The 22,184-nt window shown below is 42.9% G+C and overlaps 3 protein-coding genes and 1 long non-coding RNA gene across 6 annotated transcripts in view; 3 read left to right on the top strand and 1 right to left on the bottom strand.

Annotated features, from left to right (window-relative positions):
* The window catches only part of SUPT6H (SPT6 homolog, histone chaperone and transcription elongation factor), a 30,532-nt gene extending 18,137 nt beyond the window's left edge, over positions 1-12,395 (bottom strand). The window contains exons 1-9 of one of the 3 annotated variants that reach the window (XM_008527769.2): positions 11,985-12,395; positions 3,931-4,062; positions 2,992-3,150; positions 2,818-2,894; positions 2,267-2,459; positions 1,942-2,026; positions 1,034-1,307; positions 555-656; positions 188-304 (exon numbers count right to left, since the gene is read on the bottom strand). In XM_008527769.2, the coding sequence (XP_008525991.2) occupies positions 188-304; positions 555-656; positions 1,034-1,307; positions 1,942-2,026; positions 2,267-2,459; positions 2,818-2,894; positions 2,992-3,150; positions 3,931-4,039 (1,116 nt within the window). In that variant the 5' untranslated portion in view covers positions 4,040-4,062; positions 11,985-12,395. Of the gene's footprint in view, positions 1-187; positions 305-554; positions 657-1,033; positions 1,308-1,941; positions 2,027-2,266; positions 2,460-2,817; positions 2,895-2,991; positions 3,151-3,930; positions 4,063-7,239; positions 7,311-11,984 lie in introns of those variants that run through there. The other 2 variants (XM_008527771.2, XM_008527770.2) reach the window with 2 other exon arrangements.
* On the top strand, positions 12,376-21,520 carry SDF2 (stromal cell derived factor 2). The gene is made up of 3 exons (XM_008527773.2): positions 12,376-12,604; positions 16,397-16,593; positions 20,845-21,520. The coding sequence occupies exons 1-3, from the start codon at positions 12,454-12,456 to the stop codon at positions 21,130-21,132; spliced, it is 636 nt and encodes a 211-aa protein (XP_008525995.1). The 5' UTR covers positions 12,376-12,453; the 3' UTR covers positions 21,133-21,520.
* LOC139074106 (uncharacterized) lies at positions 16,675-20,670 on the top strand. The gene is made up of 3 exons (XR_011523548.1): positions 16,675-16,810; positions 17,422-17,641; positions 20,481-20,670. It is a non-coding gene; the product is annotated as an uncharacterized lncRNA (long non-coding RNA).
* On the top strand, positions 18,991-19,598 carry LOC103555951 (histone H3.3A-like). The gene has a single exon (XM_070562722.1). It carries the CDS (start codon positions 19,143-19,145, stop codon positions 19,554-19,556), a length of 414 nt encoding a protein of 137 aa, XP_070418823.1. The 5' UTR covers positions 18,991-19,142; the 3' UTR covers positions 19,557-19,598.
* Positions 21,521-22,184: the final 664 nt, after the last annotated feature.

The raw sequence follows: 22,184 nt of genomic DNA, 5'->3' as shown, positions 1-22,184 counted from the left end.
TGCTATAGACAGGATAGCATCATTCTCTTGATCACTAGCATCTCCCTGGGTCTTCACATTTCTTGAGTCAAGAGACCACTGCTGAAGACAGGAGAAGGGGGCTCCCCACCTGACTTAGGAAGCTACCTTTTCCTTCATCCCTGAGCTGAATTTCTAACCAATCAGCCACTAGAGCTTGAGGTGCTACCTCAAAATGCTGATTTCGCATGAAGCCCAGGGCCTCTTTAATCTTCTGAATTGTGCTGGGCCCTTTTCGACTGAACGTGCTGGTTGGCTGCCCTCGGTCTAGGTAATCACAGCTTTCCTATAGTCAGAAGAAAAAAGGAACAGCAACAACACTGTTACTTGCCTTGTCTTAGAACACATCAAACTGTTTCAAGTTACAGGATGACCTCAATCAGATGAAATCTAGAAAAATCTCTCTCATATATCTGCACGTATACATAATGCTGTGTACATGGCACACAGATGTTTGGGACAGGGGAGGAGCAGCTCCTCACCTTGATGAAGTGGCTTCCGGTTCATTCAAAATGTAAGGATATTTTTTTGGGTACCTGAAGAGAAATGGTTGGTGTGGCAAAAGCATTCCTGTAGATCCAGTCAGCTTCTTCTTCTAGTTCATCATCTTCAGCCCCCTTGACTGGGATGGAGCGAAGCTGCACAGGATAAGACAACAGAGTGAGACTGACTTTATCCTGTATCCCACGTAAAACGTACACCACTTCTGGACAAAAGCATATGCCCCACAGACACACATTTCCAGAACCTGGAAGAGCAGCATCCTGGTAAGAAGTAGGCACTTCATATATTTACTTAAGAAAGAGTGCCATTTCAAGAACCATAAGCAGCATGAGTCTATCTTCCCTCCTATAAGGGCTGGACTCCTTGTACCCTGCAGTCAGATGGGGTTCAAAGCCGACTTTCTAGATACCATTCGACATCAGACTATTTCTCTGCTACAACCTTTGCAGCAAGGAGGCTCAGGGCAGCTGATGACAGATCGGCAGAAGGACAGAGGCAGGTGGTTTCTTACCTGGAACCTCTCAGGCAGGTCAGTGGCTCGGATTTCATTGTCCTGATCTGTGAGGTGGCTGCTTTCCAGCTCACTGGGTTCATACATCTCAAAGATGCTCCTGCGGCTCACACGTTTCTTGGTGGTCTTCTTGGGGCGCACTCGGATCTCACCCTCAGCCTCATCATCCTCATACTCATACTCTTCCTCCAGTTCTTCATCGTACTCATTGTATTTCTCAAATTCATCATAGTCAAAGTCCACACCAAAAATCTCCTGAGCTTCTTGCAGGGCCCTGCGGGTAAGAGCAAGAGGCAGTTGGCCCAGGTTCTGGTGAGAAGAGAGAAATGCAACCCCTGCACAGATACTTTACTTGCCAGAAGGGAACTAGGAAAGCTAAGAGAGAGGTACATAAAAAAGGCATATTCACTATGGTATAAAGGCTTATCTGGGAGATATTTCTGGGAAACTATTATTTATGGGGGATAAAAAAGCCCATCTTTGGCACATGCCAGTGACAGGGATCAAACAGCAACAGGGAAGATGGATCCATATCCTGCTCAGTGAATCCATCTTCTGCTAAGGCATTACAGTATTCCTTTAAAGCAAAAGCTTTCTTCCAATAAAAATATATTTAGAAGGCCAATATATAAACACATAAAGATGGAGCTGCATGTGGAAGAGGGAGCCTGGAGGCTTGCCCATATGCGACTCCACCCTAATCCCATAGTGCCCCTAGAATGCAGAGAGCTCTCAGGAATTTTAAGAGCAGTCTGAAATTGCTGCCGAGTAAAGGTTATTTGAGGTAGAGACGCAAAATGGCTGAGAGCTGGGAATGTTCCATTTTTGGCAGAGGCTTCTGACCTCCTCCTTCCTGACTGGGTCCACTCAAATGCCTTTATCACCACCTTGTATCAGACCCCACTCACGCATCTGTGTATCCGGGAAGCTTTTTCCTCCACTTAGGTTTTTTCAGAGGCTGTCCATCATCATCCACAATGAAGTCGTCAATGTCTAGGTAGGGATGGGAGAGATTAGTGCTCAAAGGCAGGGGATGAGCCAGGAATGAATGGTTTTAGTTCCTACTATATGAGTAGCCAGTGAGGAGAAGAGTAGAGAGGCTCCTGAAAAGTAACTTCTTTGTGTCAAATGCTGGGAGCCTACAGTTGCGGAATGGTTTCTCATCCTATTCCCAGGGGCTAGGAAATACCAACACACACCCAAATATTGGGTTCCCTGGCTGATGCCACATACCTGACTCTTCATCATCTTCCTCCTCCTCCTCTGGAGGAGCCATGGGGGCCTCCACAGCCTCCTGCCCTTCTTCCCCTTCCCCATCCTGGAAGATTTCCTCTGCAATAGCCTCTTTTTCATGTTCCTCCTTGCCATATTCCTCCTCATCGTCATCCTCGTCATCTGACATTTTTTTGACACGTCGGTACTTTTGCTAGGGGTGGGAAAACCTGCCTCATCAGGGTCTGAGTGTACTGGCATAAGGATGCCTGCTCTCCAGTCTTAGTCCCATTTTCCCACCAGTCACGCTGACCAATGGAGAGGAAAAGAGCACATTAAGTGATGTTCTTTCAGCCCCAAGGCCCACCACTGAAACTTTGATAAGCCTTTCTCTGAGAGGCATCCAGATACAGGATGCAACTCTAGGCTCCACAGCACAAGGATACTGAGCAATTGCCTCTTCTCTGATGTTCCCCAAACTGTTCCGGATGTGCCTCCTCCCCCAAGAATCAATGAATTTCAAGGGCTTTTTCTTTCACTCACAAGGACAGAGATAAAGAAATGATACTTACTCCTCTTTTGACTTTGACACCCAAATTCTCCTCAATGAGGTCAAAATCATCATCCTCCAGGCGGTCGTCAAAAGATGCTGGAGAAAACAAAGTGTTATCCCTGATGATGGAGAGGACCCATCTCCACTGCAACTTCCACCCCAGCCTCACTTGACCTGAGGAGAGACTACTCACTGCGTTTTCTCTTCTTGTGGCCAACATCATCTTCTGAATCCCCAGAGTCACTACCTTCATCCTCCTCCCCTTCATCTTCATCGTCATCATCATTGATAAAGCCTTTCAGGTTGCCTTGCTCATCCTGATCATCTAGGTTCTCCTCTTCCTCCTCCTCATCTGGAAAGCAAGCATGTTTGAGGCATGGAGTTTGGGAAACAGGCTAAGGGTGGGGCAGGGCCACGTGCTTAACTGTGATCCTCCATCTGCTCTGAACCTAATGACCTGGGTGTCATGTTAACTCTTCTGCCTCATCTACAAATGCAAAAACATGACCATTGACTTAAGAGCAGCAGCATCTGGAAAGGACTCTCTCTTTTCTACATGCACCATCTGTCTTTAGGCAAGATGATCTTCCAAATTACTTTGGTTCTTCCAAATCATTACTACAGGCTTTATAGCCACCAACAACCTTTGTTTTCCTCTCAGTTTATAAACTCAGCAGCTATATTCCTTCTTTCATCCATAATTCTTTTGACAAAACTTACATTTCCCTTTCCACCTTTAAAGCCATTTCATTGTTCTACTCTGATGATGATCCTAATGGTGGGGTTTGGCCAGAGAAATAAGCAACTGGGTGCATAAATACCCACACTGCTAGGTCTCTAAAAGAGGGAAACATTACACATGTATTAATTTATTGGTTTATTGTCTGTCCCCTCCCACTAATGTAAACTATAATAGCAAGATCTTTATTTCGTATTCCTAGTTCTAGGCACAGTGCCTGGTATACAGGAGAAAGATGTTCAGTAAATATTTTCTATGAATGACTAAAAATTCTCAAGCTGGTACCTCATGTGTGATAACTTCTGTGCTCAGCCTGAGCCTCTCATCAGCAAGAATCCAACTATCCAAAGCTTAGCAATAGTGGGGAGAAGCTTGAGGCTGGGGCCTCCTCACCGTCATCCTCCTCTTCCACAAATTTCTTGGTGACCCGGGACACCACTTCGCCTTCATCGTTGTATTCTTCCTCTGACTCCTCAGCCTCGCTTTCCACAAAATCAGACATTGCTGCAGCTTCTCACAGCCTGCCTGAAGAAGAGAAGGGAATGAAGAAAGATGGGGATAAAAAATGAGACACATGGCATAACCAGAAGGACCTACAATTAGAATATACAACTACGTACTGGGGGGCTTTAGGGAGAAGAAAAGAAGAAAAGAAGAAAAAAAAAAAGACTGACAACAGATGTTAGCTCAGGTGCCAACCTTTAAGAAAAAAAGAGACACATGACTTTACAGAGGGCTCTTAAACCTTTCTACAAACAGCCTTTTAGCCACATGCCACTGCTTTGCCCACTCAATCACTTCCACCTGGGGAGAAGAGGGTATGAATCAGATGGTTCTGTCTCTTCCATCTTCCATTGCTCCCACAGTTACTCCTCTCATGTGTACCTTTAAAGGGTGATTACATATACTGGACTTCTCTACATATACCATCTCACTTTCCAAAGAGTTTTATCTCACTTACCACTTGGGAGCAGGAATGGGCAGAAGAGGAAAGAAATTAGTGTAGGAATAATTATAAGTAGGGATATGGTAGTAGTGAGATTATGTGACTCATAAGAAGTTTAGGAAATAGTAAGTGCCAACTTAATGACAGGCATTTTCATATACTATACCTGGCTATTGGCAGAGCCAAAAGGAAAATCCTATTGAATAGATTAAACATTTCACGAACTTAAGCCCACTTGTGTGAGTACTGGTCAGGAGCATTTAGATGGAGAAGAGGCCTCTTTAGAAACATTAGAACCATAATTCTATTTTTATCATCTACCTCCCTGGCACTTTGAAAACAGTTTGAGAGAGACGTCCATGGCCTACAAAATAAAGGCCAACATAGTTAAACACAAAGATTGTTGGGTTTAAGAGTAGAAATCAAATCCCGGTCCCATCATCTACCAGGTATATAAACTCAAGCAAATTACTGAATGTGTCTGAACATTAATTTCTTCATCTGGACAATGGCAACAGCACTACCTACCTCAAGGGTAGTTGAGAATACTACATGACATGGGGAAAGAACCTATCTTACTGTTTCAATAAATGTTAACTGAGTTTGAATTTGAATCCTGGGCCTAATTTTCCCTAGCATCCTGTAATTATGTGCCAACCAATCCCAACTTTGTCTTCTACTTCCCTGCTTTCAGCCTCATCCAAAGCCTGGAAGTGGCAGCGGAGAACCCAAGAACCATAAAATGGAGTTTCCTGGGTCTGAAACAGGACTTTAAGAAACAGCACACATAACCCAAATCATAACATCAAGATTCCATTCTGGAATCCTGAAGCTGGCAGCTGATAAACTCAGCATCACTCCTCACCCTATCCTGAATTATGGTCCATTGTGTATATGTCCATTTTCCCCACTTAGACTATAAGCTTCCGGAAATTAGAGACCACATCCAATTGAAGGGCTAATAAAAACCATGAAAACATAAATGGCAATATGAGAGGCATTACAAGGCATGTTGTGATTCTGTATCAGAAAGCTATATCCTTATAGGTGCTCTGTACAAAACAGGAACTGCTAAGTATCTGTCAAATAAATTACTTACTTCTTCATATTGTTGCCACCTTCCCAGTGAAAGACGGCAGTGGGACGGGAGAGAAGAGGAGGGTGGCTAAGTGCTACCTGAAATGGTCTGAGCTCTAGAAGGCGCCTTAAGTTCCGTGGCTCTAATTCTCCTGAAAATTAGCCTTACTGATATCAACTGATACCATAACCAATTAACTTAAGATTAATTGAGCTCAAGGAAACAAAACTAAAGATACTGAGTTCTGGTGGAAAGGGAGGGGCAATGACATGGTCTTATGTTCAATTTTACGCTGAGCTTTCAGGTACTATTTCTTTTCAAACTCTATTGAATGCCTACTATATACATACACTCTGCTAGGAGCTGAGGATTTGAAGAGAAACAGAATGGTTCTCAAGGAGTTGACTTCTGACAGAGCGAGAGAGAGATGAATGCATATAAGGACCATAAAGTAAGTTTACGTATTATCACAGGTATAGGGCAGGCACAGGAAGAGAAGTGGAAAACAAACTCACAACACTTAAACAAAACCCAACCAAAACTAATATAGGCCTTTCCTGGATACTTAAAATAATTTAAAAAAATGTGCACTGAGGTATAATATTTATCACACACCTACCAAGTTTCAGACGCCTAACAAATATCCTATTAACCCTTACACTGTCCTATGAATTACAGCACACTTCTCTCCATTCAACACATGAGGAAACAGACTCAGATAAAGTCACCTGTTCAAGGCGACACAAACAACTGCAAGAGCTGAGATCCTTTCTCTCATGAGCGTACAGTGGAGTTTTCCAGTGGTTATACGATGTGTAGTATCACAACAGACTGAATGCAGAAACATATATGAGAATCCAGCTGTATTCTATTAAGGCAGACATTAAAAAGATTTGCCCCCCAAAAAGCAAAACAATGCCACTCTTCTCACTACACTTTTTGTTTTGAAGATTATAGTTGTTTTTTATAAAAGGTATTATTTATGTTAAACTGCAATGGGTTTATTTTTTTTCTCCCAGTTTTATTGAGATATAATTGACATATAACATTGTCTAAGCTTAAGGTGTATAATGTGTTGATTTGATATACTTGTGTATTGCAAAATGATTACATTTTTCTGGTGGGCTTATTATTACCTTAAAATGATTTAATACGTCTCAGTTTTAATTTCTAATCTGATAAACATCAATATATATAAATCTCATGAACATCGATATAACTCACATAAACAAAATGTCGTTGGGAGTCTTAGACTGTTTTTAAGAGTATAAAGGGGTCCTAAGATACAAAGTTTGAGAGCCACTACACTACACCATTGTATAGGCCCCATAGAGCAATGATATAGGAAGCCCTAGGGTTAGACTGATGCCCTTTTTTCCCCAAGAGCTGTATCCTTAAGATCATTTAGCTTGAGTACTGCCAAAAGTGAATATCTAAAATTCTGCCAATTAAATCTGGGGCTCTAATTATGACACCACACCCCCCCCAACCCGCAGCCCTGAACCGAGCCATTAAAAACAGATTTGTGTACAGCAGCCCCCGCACATAGCTTGCTTTAATTAGGCTATCAGACCCACAAATTCAGCCTTTTAAGCCCTCAACATCTTCACATTAAATGCCAGCTCCTGCAGATCAGATGAGCCTACAGCCTACTGAACAAGAGAAACAGACACCCTACCTGATGAAAACAACAGCTTTCTTCTGTCCCGGAGGCAGCCGGTGCGCTGTGCTGCATACACCTTTTCTCCCATTCCCTAGGTTAGCAATAAAGTACATGTTGTGCTATAGCTGGGGAATGCCTCCAATCTAGCTCACTGCCAAGATTTCCAATTAAAAGAAGTATGCCAGAAGCAATCCTGACTTGCAGCAACTTGCAGACCTAGAGTGCAGAGGGTGCTGCAGCAGCACTGCAGGCTGAGGTTGGCAAGTAGCAACTATTCCAGAACAAAAACCCTATTTAGTAGACATGAATATTATTAATGTATGATATCTGAGATGAGCCTGATGGAGTTTGGAGTTTGTATTTAGTACTTATGCTCTTGAATTTTCCTCATATTCAGATTGTGGGTTAAATTTACTACGAAAATAGATCTAGATGAGGAATGGGAAGGTGAATGAACAAGGTTTCTTCAGGTGGAAGCACAGCTGCAGTATAGGATGTGGCTCAAAGGAAAAGGCTGGCAGTTACCATGACATTCTCTGCAAGAGGAATGGAGCTGGGATCAGATTGCCACAGGGGAGGCCCTCAGCAGTCCCTCCCTTTGAACAAGATGATGTAGGAGGCAATTAAAAAGAGACCAGAACAAAAAGAGATGTCTGTTAATTCCCTCCACCGGCAGCTTCAGTTAATGTTTACTGTTTTTTTCAGGGTCAAGTTCTATTCTAGGGCTTGGGTATATAAAAATGAGTAAAACATGCTTTGTACCCTGGCGGAGTTCACAATCTATCTCAAAAAAAAAAACCTGTAAATAAAGTTACAAAAAAGCATAATAAATGATATATGATAGTTATGAACCAGGACTATGAGAGTAGCATGAAGAGACAAGTGAGAGAATGCCTCAGAAAAGGTGATGCTTGAATTGAGAGGAGTTAAGAAGACAGTCTGGAAAAAGGCAACATGAGCAAAGGCTTAGGTTTGAAAAGGCCTAGTGGTCTGGGGAAAAGCTCCAGAAGTCTGGTGTGGAGCTCAAACTATAAGACATTCTATAATTTATGAGCAACGGCTTAGGGCTATTCCAAAGGTGTTCACGAGTGACTACCCAATTTGGAATACAAAAACCTCTAAGTTCAGTAAATAAAAGTATTCAGAGTCCACTTAAGACAAGTTCTTTTAAATCTGGGATTCAGAACACTGTTACGAAAAATCCTAATCACACCAAGTCAAGATGTTAAAATACAGGCAAGGTTAATTCCACCTATAATCATGTTAACATGCACACCTTACTTATACGAAATAACAGTCTTAGAATCTTTTCAGTGCCAGGGTATAAAACGCATTACTGTTAATAATGGTGCATATAGTAAGTAATTTAGAAATATTAGGTATCCCTTTTCTTTCTATGTTTCCTGGGGAAACAAGAAAAGGGCAAAAGAAGAGCAGAAACAATTGAAATACATAACCAGATTCAGAATCCCGGCAACACAGGGAGGAGGTAACAGTTCTCGAGCCTTGTGCTACACACTGGAAAACATACAGTTCTTGCTCTGGCACAGGGGCTGGCAAACTACAGAAGGCCAGATCTGCCATTGTAGCACAAAAGCAGACATAGACAATATGTAGATAAACGGGAGTGGCCTAATTTGACCCAGGAGGCTTAGTTTGGCTAGGACCTAGGACCCCTGACCTAGAAGTATAGAAAGTCTTTAAAGAATTGATGACAAAGGTACCATGGGAGGCTGTAATAGAGGACCCTAACCTGGTTTTGAGAAACTAACTTTAAATAAAAAGCTTAAGAGTGAAGAGGAATTGGCTAAGTGGAGGAGCTGTTTCTTCGGAGGTGGTTCAAGGAGTGGTGGTTTTTGAGAAGAGTTCTCCCAGAACAAGGCCCAGGATGCTCTGTGGCAGTAACAGTGAGGGCCAGTTTGGGGAGAGAGAGTAGGGTTCATAATGAGTTGGTGGTGAAGTCATATACATCTTGGTAGGATTTTAACTTAAGGATTTTAGACTCTATTCACAAGGTGCTGGGAAGCCCCTGCAGAGAACCAGTGTATAAAAGAGCACTACTGACTTAATTTACTTGCTAATTCAACAAAAAATTATTTAATGAGTACCTACTACATACTAGGTATGTATAAGACAAAGTCCCTGCCCCCAGGATACCTGTATTCTGGTGCAGGAGACAAACCACAAACGAATATAATAAACCTTGCTATAAGTGCTAGGAAGGAAATAAATACCCTGACTTCTGAGTGAGTGAGTTTAGGCTGAGATAGCAAGAATGGGTAGGATATGGTATACAGAGCCAAGGGAAGAGGTACCTGGTAGAATAGGTGGGCAAGAACTTGGCCTATGGTAGGTGATACTCTAAGGCCAGTGTGACCAGAGAATGGTGAAGGCAGAAGAATGAGAAAGGGAGGGGGATGTAAAAATGTAAAAATTTCTACCTGGAGGGTGATTTGGGTGGAAGTAGGGAAAACTGAGGATACTATTGTGGGAGTCCAGGCAAAAGATGATGGTTGGTTTGGAACATGGTGGTAGCAGTGGAGATGGAAAATAGAAGACAGATCTGAAATACATTTTGGAGGTAGAAGTCACAGGACTTATTGAAAGACTCGGGGAAGGCAGGTAGTAAGGGAGAAGAATCCAACATGATTCCCAGAGGTCTAGCTTTGGTAACCATGTAGATGAGAGCCTGATTAATTCCTTGATGAGGTTTAGACCTTTTAGGGAGTAACAATACTAATCTAATCTAGCAGCCACACAATCCAAGTGAATAAGAATGGACTTCTATTGGCTGAAGGAGCCCAACTTACGGGAGCCCACTTAGTGAGACAGGGAAGACCAGGTTTAGAACGACGACAGGGAAAAGCAAAATTTTCTTTTTGTTATGTTAGGTATAGGATCTCTAACAGACATCCAAATGGAGCTATTAAATTGGCATTCTGTGTGTGATTCCTGAACCTAGAGAAGAGAGGGCTGGGCTAGAAGTTTAAACTAGGGAGTTGCAAGCTTTCAGATGGTAATTAAAGCCATGGGACTGGATCACCTAAAAGCAGCATTCTGAGAACCCAGGATTGAACTCTGAAGGAAATTCAGCATTAGGTCTCAGGTAGAGAGCAAAAGTGGCTAGTAAAGGACACTGAGAAGTAGCAGCCAGAGAAATGGGGAAAATTCAGGAGTGAAGCGTCAACAAAGTCAAGAGAAGAGAGTTTTAAGAAAGGGGTAAACTGTGTAGAATACTCCAGAGACTGAGGAAGATGAGAACAAAGTATCCGTGGGATTTAGCAATACAGAAGTCACTGGTGACCTTGACAAGAGCAGCTTCAATGGAGTAGTCAGAAGAGAAGCCAGACTCATGTAAGCTGAAGAATGAATAAAAGTCAAGAAAGTTGACACAGGTAGAAATCTGGCTGTGAAGGGATAGCAAAAGAGTAGGATGGTAGTTGGTGGGAGATGAGAGGGATACCAGGACATAATTTGTATGTTGATGGAAACAGATTTTTATGGAGAGGTAGGATCTGGTGATTGATTTTATCGGGAAATAATGAAGAAGGATCCAAGGATTATACACAGGATTCTGATTGTGGTGCCATTTACTGAGACCAAGAACACAGGAGCAAGGGCAAATTTATGTGCCTTGAAAGACCGTATGTTTCCCCCATACTGGGTAGGCTTCCTTTCTTGTGAAGGTCTTCTGAGAGCACTGTAAAATGTGAGTGAACCTCTCCAGACTGCACCACTTCCTGATGTGATTAATTCCTTGATGAGGTTTAGACCTTTTAGGGAGTAACAATACTAATCTAATCTAGTAGCCACACAATCCAAGTGAATAAGAATGGACTTGTATTGGCTGAAGGAGCCCAACTTATGGAAAAGGGCTCTAAATTCATAGCTAATGGGGGAGCAATCATACTTTTGTAATCAACACACTAAAGACTTAAAAAACCAGTAATTTTCAAATAAACAGTGGAAGTGAGATTTTTCCCTAAGAAATTAATCAAATTCAAAATTGTTTACACTCTATATGTTCATTAACAGCAGCAGTGTAACTTAATCCTCCTTTGCTACTTCTGATACCACAGTGAATTTCCGCGGACGTATTTTCAGAGAGCTTAGGCATCCTCTTAAAGAAAAATAAGTATCAGCTATTGCAACAACCAAGGGAAATGAACCACTCCAGCCCGTTCAAGAGAGTGCCTGGAGAAAAAGGTAGAAACTAGAAAAAAAGGAAGTTTTGACTTAATAGCCCATCCCGATGTTTGTGGTAGGCGTTTGGGGGACGTAGCCATCTACAAAAACTTCTAATTTTATTACTCAACAATATGGGAAAAGATGGAATTTGGCATCGTCCTCTAGCCTCATGGCCAAGCTGATGAAAGCTCCGTAGCTTTCACATCCCCAGAACAAACAATTGGATCACCTGATCCTGACTCAGAAGCCCCAGGTCCCCTCCATTCCCCATCCTTTGGCGTGGCCCAGTTTTCAGAAGCTGCGAGAGAAGGACGGGATCCCAGGGAGCCTGTTCATACAATAGACTGCCCAGTTCACTGGTTCTGGGTGGCAGAGAATTGGGAAACGCCTTGAGACTCTGAGCAACTACCCCACTTTCGTCCTCTTTTTCCCTCCTAGAGCAGTGAAGGCCGGGGGCCCCCTTCTTCCCGCATAGGGCTCTCCAGTGCCTCTTCCCTTACAGGACCAGGCCCTAGGAGCCTAGCTCCCCACCTGACGCACTTGAGGAACACGCTTTCCAGTCTGAACTGTACCTGCCTGAAGCCCGCCGCTCCTCCGGTGCGCTAAGCCCCCACCGAGGAAAATGGAGTCGTCGAACCGAGACTGGGAAAGGATAGTACAGACCCACCGCACGGCCCCTCCGCCGCCACCGCCGCCGCTGCTGCGTCAACGTGCTACGTCACTTCCGGCTCTCTGTCACTGGGAGTGGGCGGGCCATTTTTTGCTCTCTTCTCCCACCGGGTTCTCGGCGCTTTGTCCCGGGGGGCGCGAAAACTGGCCGAAGCGGTTCAGGAAGGCAGCTGTCACAGAGCCCCGGGAACAGAAGGAAGGGATTGGAAGCAACCAGGCCTAGCGGCTTCCTCCGGCCACTCTAGCCAAAAGAACCATAAAGACCAGACTAGGGCTTCTTCTTCCTCCTCTCTGTGGTTCCGCCTGCAGCTTCCGGTTCCGGGGAGGGGCCGAGTTTTCTTCGTAGACTAGGGGCTCCGCGCTACAGCGAGGATGTCTGTGGTATTGCTGCTGTTGTTCGCGGGTTTGTGGAGTGCTGTGGGAGCGTCCAATCTGGCTGTCGTTACATGCGGTTCTGTAGTGAAGCTACTGAATACGCGCCACAACGTGCGACTGCACTCACACGACGTGCGCTATGGGTCAGGTACTGCCTCCCGGGTGCGGGTGGTCTGGCAAGGCCTGGTAGGCTCCGGAGGGGCGGGGCCTAGGGAAAAGATGAGGGGTGTGGTCTGGGGAGGTTAGGGGAGGCTGGGGGAGGTTCCTGAGATCTACAGGCGGAGAGTCGGAGAATTGAGTTGTCCAAAGGCATCTTTATCGTAATACCAGCTTCTGTTTGGTGAGCTACGTGCCAGGGACATTACATATATACTTTTTCAGGTTTATAACTTTCATACATGGTAGAGACTGTTAATCTCATGTTACAGATGAGGAAACAGACTCAGAAATAATTCGCATGCTCAAAGCCTTGCGCCTAGTGTTTGACAAGGACAGGGTTTGATCCAGATATGTTCAGGTTCATAGCCTGCTTTCAGCTACTCCAGGCTGGTACTACTCAGTGCGGGGGAGACAGACATGTAGAAAGTTACAGTAAGTGCCGTATCTTTGAAGTTTCAAACTCCAAGAGCTCACTCTTTGACTATGACTCTTTTTTAGCTCTTGTGCATCTTACACTTGCACTTCAACTCTTTTTCTTTGGCCTCTTTTTACTGAAACCTTACTTTTCTTCTTGTAAAGAGCTTAAACTAAAGGACTCACTGGAATTGGAGAGGAAACTATTTAGAGGGCTTTTTAACTTAACAAATGAAAATGCTTAGTTTGTGGGTTTATTTATAATTCATTAATTGTGGGTTCATTCATCCAGTATAGATTTAATGAGCTCCTAATATATGCCTGGATACAGTAGTGAACTAGTCAGCAAGTTAAAAGAAAACAAAGACGAAAAACAGAAAAAAGCGTAGCTTATGAGATGTGAGAGGCATCTAAAATGACTGCTAGATTTCTGTCTTGGATGACTGATGATGCTATTAGCTAAGAAAGGAAGGAGTTCTCTCAGATGGGGGCTAGTCTGTGGTTCCTGATTCCCAAAACCTGTCTGACCAGTTAGACTAGGAAAGGAGTTGTCCTTGTTGGGATGTCTTAATAATCCTAGTAACCATTCAGTGAACACCTACTGTGTGTCAGGCTTATTACTTTTTTTTTTTTAAGATTTTATTTTTCATTTTTCTCCCCAAATCCCCCCAGTACATAGTTGTATATTTTAGTTGTGGGTCATTCTAGCTGTGGCATGTGGGATGCCGCCTCAGCATGGCCTGATGAGCGGTGCCATGTCTGCGCCCAGGATTCGGACCTGTGAAACACTGGGCCGCTGAAGTGGGGTGTGTGAAGTTAACCACTCGGCCACGGGGCCAGCCCCCAGGCTTATTACTTTTTAATTTGATCTAGTTTCCTACTTTGGATCTACTAAATCAGAATGTGAGTGGAGAGAGGCCTGCCAGTAGGAATCTGTAGGTTTAAAAAGCTCTCTTCACGTGCTCCTGATGGGTAGCCCAGTGAGAACCAGGTCCAGTCTGGAGCTCAAAAGAGAGATCTGTGCTGAGCCAGAGATACAGAGTTAAGTACAACAGGATTGTACAGGTTGTGGTTGAAGATGTGGAAAGAGTAAAATGAGGTTGCCCAGGATGAACGGCAGTTCTCAATCTGGTGTCAATTTGAATCACTTGAAAAACTTGTTGAAGTACTTATGAATGCTTTTGTCCTGATCCTCCACAAGTATTTAAGAATAGATAAGGGCCAGGGATAGAACCCTGGGTAATCCCAAGCTTTAAGGATGGGAGAGGAAGTGGAGAGTTGAATAGAAGGTGAAAAAGTAGGAGACAAAGTGTAGATCATGATTTAGGGAAGCATCATGGTAGTGAGGACCAAGAGAACTGTAAAGCAGTACCCAGAAGTAAGGAGGGTGGGTTGGTTTGCCTTTTTTTTTTTTTTAAGACGTAACAAAATCATTACGAGCTGAGTGGAAGAAGTAATAAAGAGAAGCTGGTAGTTTAGCTACAAACATTCCCGCAGATGACTGTGGTAAAAGGGAAGTGTCATCAGAAGGCTATGGTCAGGCAGGACTGGGGGACTGAAGGCAAAGCTGGGAGAAGTAGGTGAGAGTAACTGAGGAAAGTGGGAAATAGGGAGTGCTTTCAAAGAATTGAGTAATGAGTGAGGCCTAGGAAAGAGAATATCCCCGGAGTTAATATGAAAAGTGGCCTGTTTGGGGGAGCTTGACAGAAAATACAGCTTTGTGGGAGGCCGTGTGGTAGAGTGGTTAAGAGTGTGAGTTCTAGAATCAGGTGGCCTAGGTTCAAACCCCAGCACTGTCTCTTGGAGCAGTGTAACCTTGGGCATACTGTTCAACCCTTCTAACACTTCAGTGTAAAATGGGGATAATAATAATAGTAATAATAATACCTAGTTCAGAGAATAGATGCATGTATCAAATAGGAGCATGCAGGCAAAAGGCTTGGGTTGGTATCTGACTCCTAGTAAGCGCTCAGTATACATTAGCTAACTAGCAATTATTATTTGTGTATTTTCCTTTTCTATTTTCCTGCTTTTTCTCCCCAAATCCCCCCCAATACATAATTGTATATTTCAGCTGTGGTTCCTTCTAGTTGTGACATGTGGGACGTTGCCTCAGTGTGGCCTAATGATTGGTGCCATGTCGGCGCACAGGATCTGAACTGGTGAAACCCTGGGCTGCCGAAGCGGAGTGCATGAAGTTAACCACTCGGCCACGGGGCGAGCCCCTCCTTTTTTTTAAGCCTGGAGCTATGTGTTTAACCCAGTACCTTTTAACCTGCGCAGTTGTACTACATGAGGCAGTATTAATCAAACTTAGATGACTTAAGAATACTTTTATAATGCATTGATCGGTCACTTACAGGATTTGGGAACTGTAATGCCTGCTTAGATTAAAGTTGACAGCAAAAAGTGGTCTTAACGAAACTGGTGAAATGTGATAAAAATTTTTGATTGTCGGGGCTGGCCCCCTGGCTGAGTGGTTAAATTCACGCGCTCTGCTGCAGGTGGCCCAGGGTTTCGTTGGTTCGAATCCTGGGTGCGGACATGGTACCACTCATCAAGCCACGCTGAGGCAGCGTCCCGCATGCCACAACTAGAAGGACCCACAACTAAGAATATACAACTGTATACCGGGGGGCTTTGGGGAGAAAAAGGAAAAAAACAAAATGTTTAAAAAAAAATTTTTGATTGTCATACGTAGTAATCATTGAATAATGTTACAAACATGTTAAAATTATATGATTAGATACCTGACATATACCAGGGGCTATCCAGGATAGTATATACAGGTAAACACTGCCTGTGCTTCAAAAAAACTACGTGTTCATTTATTTAGTGCCCTTTCATGCAAATTCTTGGGATTTTCTGATATGGTACACTCTTTTTTTTTAAGATTGGCACCTGAGCTAACAACTGTTGCCAATCTTTTTTTTTTTTTCTGCTTTTTCCTCCCCAAAGCCCCCCAGTACATAGTTGTATACTTTTAGTAGTGGGTCCTTCCAGTTGTGGCATGTGGGACGCAGCCTCAGCATGGCCTGACGAGTGGTGCCATGTCTGCGCCCAGGATCTGAACCAGTGAAACCCTGGGCGGCTGAAGCTGAGCGCGCAAACTTAACCACTCAGCCACGGGGCCGGCCCCCTGGTACACTCTTAAATATGGTTTATCATATAACTACTACTACTACATAAATACATCTAGTATTTCTCATATGTATATTTTAATGTTGTAGAAGAGGAAATATTACCAAACATAGGGTTTCCTCCCCACACCTCCAAACCTATTTTATGATACAGGGCACGTTATTGGCCATAGGAAAGAGAGGGGTCAGGTTGAGCTCACTCTCTTTTCTTTTTTTTTTGACTGCAGGTAGTGGGCAGCAGTCAGTGACAGGTGTAACCTCTGTGGATGACAGCAATAGTTACTGGAGGATACGGGGGAAGACTGCCACAGTGTGTGAGAGGGGAACCCCCATCAGATGTGGCCAGCCCATCCGGCTGACACATGTCAACACTGGCCGAAACCTCCATAGTCACCACTTCACTTCACCTCTTTCTGGAAACCAGGTGAGGTGGCATCCTGTGGACCATTGCTGCTCTGTTCATTACTCAGTTCTTTGATATCTTGGTTCTTAGCCCTTTCTTTTTCAGGTGTAGACGTTCTCTTTTGTGCAGACCTGGAGAACTGGCTTTGTCTTACAAGTGTGAAGGAAATTGTTTCTGGTCCAAATGGAGACTTTACATCTGGATCAAATCAAAAAATGAGGAGGAAAAAACAGAATAGGTATACGTTAACATATCATAAGTTGTCCTGATAAATCCTGCAATAAGGAAACCCAGTGTTTTCCAAACTTGCAATAAAAATTATTATTTTTTAATGATGCCAACCACATTGGGAAAATGAACTAGATATTGTGCTTTTTTTTTTTTGAGGAAGATTAGCCCTGAGCTAACTGCTGCCAATCCTCCTCTTTTTGCTGAGGAAGACTGGCCCTGAGCTAACATCCATGCCCATCTTCCTCTTCTTTATATGTGGGATGCCTGCCACAGCATGGCTTGCCAAGCGGTGCCATGTCTGCACTTGGGATCCGAACCAGCGAACCCTGGGTCGCCGAAGCAGAACGTGCGAACTTAACTGCTGTGCCACCGGGCCGGCCCCTTTGCTACTTTTTTAAGCCTTGAATTTTTGGGGGCATGTGGAACCCTTAATGACTGCTTCCCTCCCACCCTGACTCTGCACAGTTTTCTCTGATAACATCTTACGTTAGTATGGTAAATTTGCTGCAGTTAATAAAGTGATAACTAAAGTTAACTGCAGTTAATAAAGCAATCAACTAAAGTCCATAGATTATTCCGATTTCCTTAGTTTTTACCGCTGTCCTTTTTCTGTTCCAGGATCCCATCCAGGACAGCACATTACATTTAGTTGTCATGTCTCCTTACGCCCCTCTTGGCTGTGACAGTTTCTCAGATTCTTCTTGTTTTTGATGACCTTAACAGTTTTGAGGAGTGCTGGTCAGGTTTGTTATAGAGTGCTCCTCTATTGGAATTAGTCTGATATTTTTCTCCTGATTAGACTGGATTTCTAAAGATTTTTGGGAGGAAGACAACAGAGGTAAAGTGCCATTTTTATCACATGGGTATCAAGTGTAAATACTATCTACATAATTTTACTATAACTATTGTTATTGGTTACCTGGCTGAAGTAGTGTTGCCAGTCTTTTCCTGTAAAGTTATTCTTTTTGTTTCCCCCCTTTTCATACTGTACTCTTTGGAAGGAAGTCACTATGCACGGCCCACACTTAAGAAGAAAGGAGTTATGCTTCTCCTTTAGGGTGGAGTAGCTAAATAATGTATTTGGAATTCTTCTGCATGAGAGATTTGTCTCTTTACTCTTTGTTTATTCAATCATTTATTTATATCAATATGGACTCGTGGATATTTATTTTATACTTTGAGTTATAATTCAATACCACTGTCTTTATTTTCTTGCTCAAATTGTTCCAACTTTGGCTGCTGGAAGCTCTTTCAGTTGTCTCCTGTGTCCATTTGACATACTCCCATCATTGTGTATGTGTGTGGATGTGTTTTAATACTTTCTTACTTTCTGGCACTAAAAGATGTTCCAAATTCATCTTGTGTATTTCTTGCCACAGTCCTAGAATCACCTATTTCTCCAAGGAACCCTGCTTCCTTTTCTTGGAGAATGGTATTACAAACCAAGATCTGGGCCCTACATGAGCTCGTTGCTACTGGGGTGTTGTCTCTTTTAGTCCCTCTCACCTGACAGAACAAAGAAATATGTGTGTATACATATATATACATATCTATAAATGTTTATATGTGTAACCATCTGTATGTATATTAAGTTAAACATAAGTTCTTACTGGTGTCTCCAACTCTAATCCATTACCACATGGATCATTCTAGCCTCCTCCCTTTGCTTATTTGTAAATTCCCGTTCTAACAGTGAGATGCTTGGCTCCCGTCACTGTCATCCATTTACTTATTTGTTCAGTTCCAATATACAAATATAGTAGAATTGTTAATTATGTGCAGTACTTTTTGCCTTTAGTCTTATAGACTCTATTTCCAAATGACCGCTTTTTAATCATTTAAAATTATATTGCTATTAGTGTGTTTTAAAAGTAATATTTCTGAAATAATCAGTAACTTTTTTATTGTGATAGAAACTCTGAATATTTGGCCTTAAGGAGAATGGGATTAGTAGAGGAGTAGAAGGTAGAATCTGCTATAATTTGTTCAGTTAAAGTTTATTATTTCATTCTCACAATTATTCTGTAAGGTGATATTGTCATTCTATGGAGGAGGAAAATGAAGCCTCAAAGGAGTTACACAGCTAGAGAGGGAGCTGAGATTTAAGGTCTGCGTGTCTCCAGAGCCTATCCCCTCTCCAACTTGTGTTTCTCACCAGGTCACTTAAAATCTAGTTAAAGGAATGAGGCAGGAATATTTAGAATCAAAGCACGAGATTTATAAAGTATTTTAAGACTATAATAGAAAACATAGGCCATCGCTCTCTTAATGCCAGTGCCGCCTCCAGCTCGTGGAGCTCCAGCTGAAGGAGAAGGGGGGTAAGTAAAGAGGTCTCTACCATGGCCGGTACAAAGCAGACTGGCCACAAATCAACGGGTGGTAAAGCACCAAGGAAGCAACTGGCTACAAAAGCCGCTTGCAAGAGTGTGCCCCCTACTGGCAGGGTGAAGAAACCTCATTGTTACAAGCCTGGTACTGAGGTGCTCTGTGAAATTAGACGTTATCTGAAGTCCCCTGAACTTCTGATTGACAAACTTCCTTTCCAGCATCTGGTGCGAGAAATTGCTCAGGACTTCAAAACAGATCTATGCTTCCAAAGCGCAGCTATTGGTGCTTTGCAGGAAGCAAGTGAGGCCTATCTGGTATGCCTTTTTGAAGACACCAACCTGTGTGCTATCCATGCCAAATGTGTAATGATGATGCCAAAAGACATCCAGCTAGCAGCACGCCACATACATGGAGAATGTGCTTAAGAATCCACTATGATGGGAAATATTCCAGTCTTTAAAAAAAAAATTGCGGGGCCGGCCCGGTGGCGCAGCGGTTAAGTTCGCACGTTCCGCTTCTCGGCGGCCCGGGGTTCGCTGGTTCGGATCCCGGGTGCGGACATGGCACTGCTTGGCAGCCATGCTGTGGTAGGCGTCCCACGTATAAACTAGAGGAAGATGGGCACGGATGTTAGCTCAGAGCCAGGCTTCCTCAGCAAAAAGAGGAGGACTGGCAGTAGTTAGCTGAGGGCTAATCTTCCTCCAAATAAAAAAAAAAAAAAAAAAAAAAATTGCTCTTCCTGTTATTGGTAGTTCTGAACATTAGATTTTTTTTTCCATGGGGTCAGAAGGTACCTAAGGATATGATTGCAAGTGGGAAAATAGGCGACAGAAATCAGGCATTGGCCGTTTTTCCATTTTCATTTGTGTGTGAACTTTTACTATAAGTGCAGGGACATAAAGAGTTAATGCAAGTCAAAATGTTTCAGTGAACAAGTTTCAGCACTTCTGCTTTGTAACAATTATAAATAAACCTGTTAAATTTTTCTGGACAATGCCAGCATTTGGATTTTTTAAAACAAGTAAATTTCTTATTGACGGCAACTAAATGGTGTTTGTAGCATACAGTAGATTCCATCCATTCACTATACTTTTCTAACTGAGTTGTCCTACATGCAAGTACATGTTTTTAGTGTTGTCTGTCTGCTGTGCTGTTCCTGTAAGTTTGCTATTAAGATACACTGAACTAAAAAAGGAAAACATTAGAAAACATAAGCTGAATATAGGAGTACTTACAAAATAAAAGTTTGGACCATAATATTATGGCAACTGATTTCCTGTCCTTTGTCTTTTTTTCCCTTATTTCCCACAGTTTATTTAATTTAATTTATTTATTTATATTTTTTTTAGGAAGATCAGCCCTGAGCTAACATCTGCCAATCCTCATCTTTTTGCTGAGGAAGATTAGCCCTGAGATAACATCTGTGCCCATCTTCCTCTACTTTATATGTGGGACGCCTGCCACATCATGGCTTGATGAGTGGTGCCATGTCTGCACCTGGGATCCGAACCGGTGGACCCCAGGCCACCAGAAAGGAATGTGCGCACTTAACCCCTGCGCCACCGGGCCGGCCCCTATTTAATTTATTTTTAAATAACACTGGAAAGCCTCTCATTTTTCACTTTTGGGTAGCCATGTTTTCCCATTGCCTCCCTCTCCTTTCCAAGCCTGTGTGTCAGCCATGCTAATGTTGCTACTATCTGTGTCTTGCAGGAGGTGAGTGCTTTTGGTGAGGAAGGTGAAGGCGATTATCTGGATGACTGGACAGTGCTCTGTAATGGGCCCTACTGGGTGAGGGATGGTGAGGTGCGATTCAAGCATTCTTCTACCGAGGTTCTGCTGTCTGTCACAGGAGAACAATATGGTCGACCCATTAGTGGGCAAAAAGAGGTGCATGGCATGGCCCAGCCAAGCCAGAACAATTACTGGAAAGCCATGGAAGGCATCTTCATGAAGCCCAGTGAGTTGTTGAAGGCAGAATCCCACCACGCAGAGCTCTGAGTCTGGAGGCTGTAAGCCACTGTCACCACACAGTGTTCATAGACATTTGCTTCTACTTCACCCTGGGATCCTTGCCACAGGTTCCCTGGGCATTGGCCATGTCACCACTGAGATGGAGATGCACGACAGAAAAAGTGGCTGTGTTTGGAAGCTTCAACCCTTCACACTTGAATTGGTTGTTTTCTTAGACTTGGGTCAGTTCTTTTTGAGTACAGGACTTCCTGGTGAAGGAGCAGATACTTTTTATTCATATTGATAAAACAAACTGAGGGAGACATCCCTCCTAGCTGGGACATTTTTACTTCCAGAAGCTTGGCATCATGGATTGTTAATGGTGTGACTTTTCCTGTTTCTTTCTCCAAAATGATAAAAAAGAATTTTATTGTTAGTCACTGCATTGTCATTTTATTAGGTGTACTATTTCATAACCTGATTAATCCTTGAGTCCTAAGAGTCATTACTATCACTCTTTTGAGATCCTACCTTTGGTGTGGGCCCTTTTGAAAAAGAGCCTTACTTGCATCCAAACTTTTTCTCTCTCTACTTTTACTTCTCCCTCGGCACCTCATCTTTATTAGATTTTTGACTAATTATAGCTAAAGACCCTCAAAGAATACAGCTTAGTAAATAGCCAATGAAATATTTTACTCTCTGTTAGTGCAGTTGAGAAGAAGGGGCAGAGGTAGAAAGTGGAACCAACATTTTTTCACTGTGAAATACTAGGCACCATACTACAGATCTAACGTCATTTAATTTTCACAGATATGTTGTAGGGTAGGTACTACAGTTTTACCAATGCAGAACAGAAAAGTTGAGTAACTGCCTGAATTCTTAAAACTAGTAAATAATTTGAGGATAGGAATCCAGTTGTGTCTAGCACATGTTCTTTTTACTACACTACAATTGTGTTTAACTCTTGGAAAATAACTACTCTATTTTGGATAAATGTAGGGATCTCTTTCTCTGGAAAGGGAGGTAGGAGACTGTTGTCCTCTGCTCATCTCATTTCTTCCTTTCGTCTGCTGTCAGTTCTAGAAAGTTGCCTCCTCTGT

This window comes from Equus przewalskii, chromosome 10, assembly GCF_037783145.1.
Source record: "Equus przewalskii isolate Varuska chromosome 10, EquPr2, whole genome shotgun sequence".
Lineage (NCBI taxonomy): Eukaryota > Metazoa > Chordata > Mammalia > Perissodactyla > Equidae > Equus > Equus przewalskii.
Note: the sequence above shows the minus strand (reverse complement) of the source record. Positions and strands in the feature narration are given on the sequence as shown.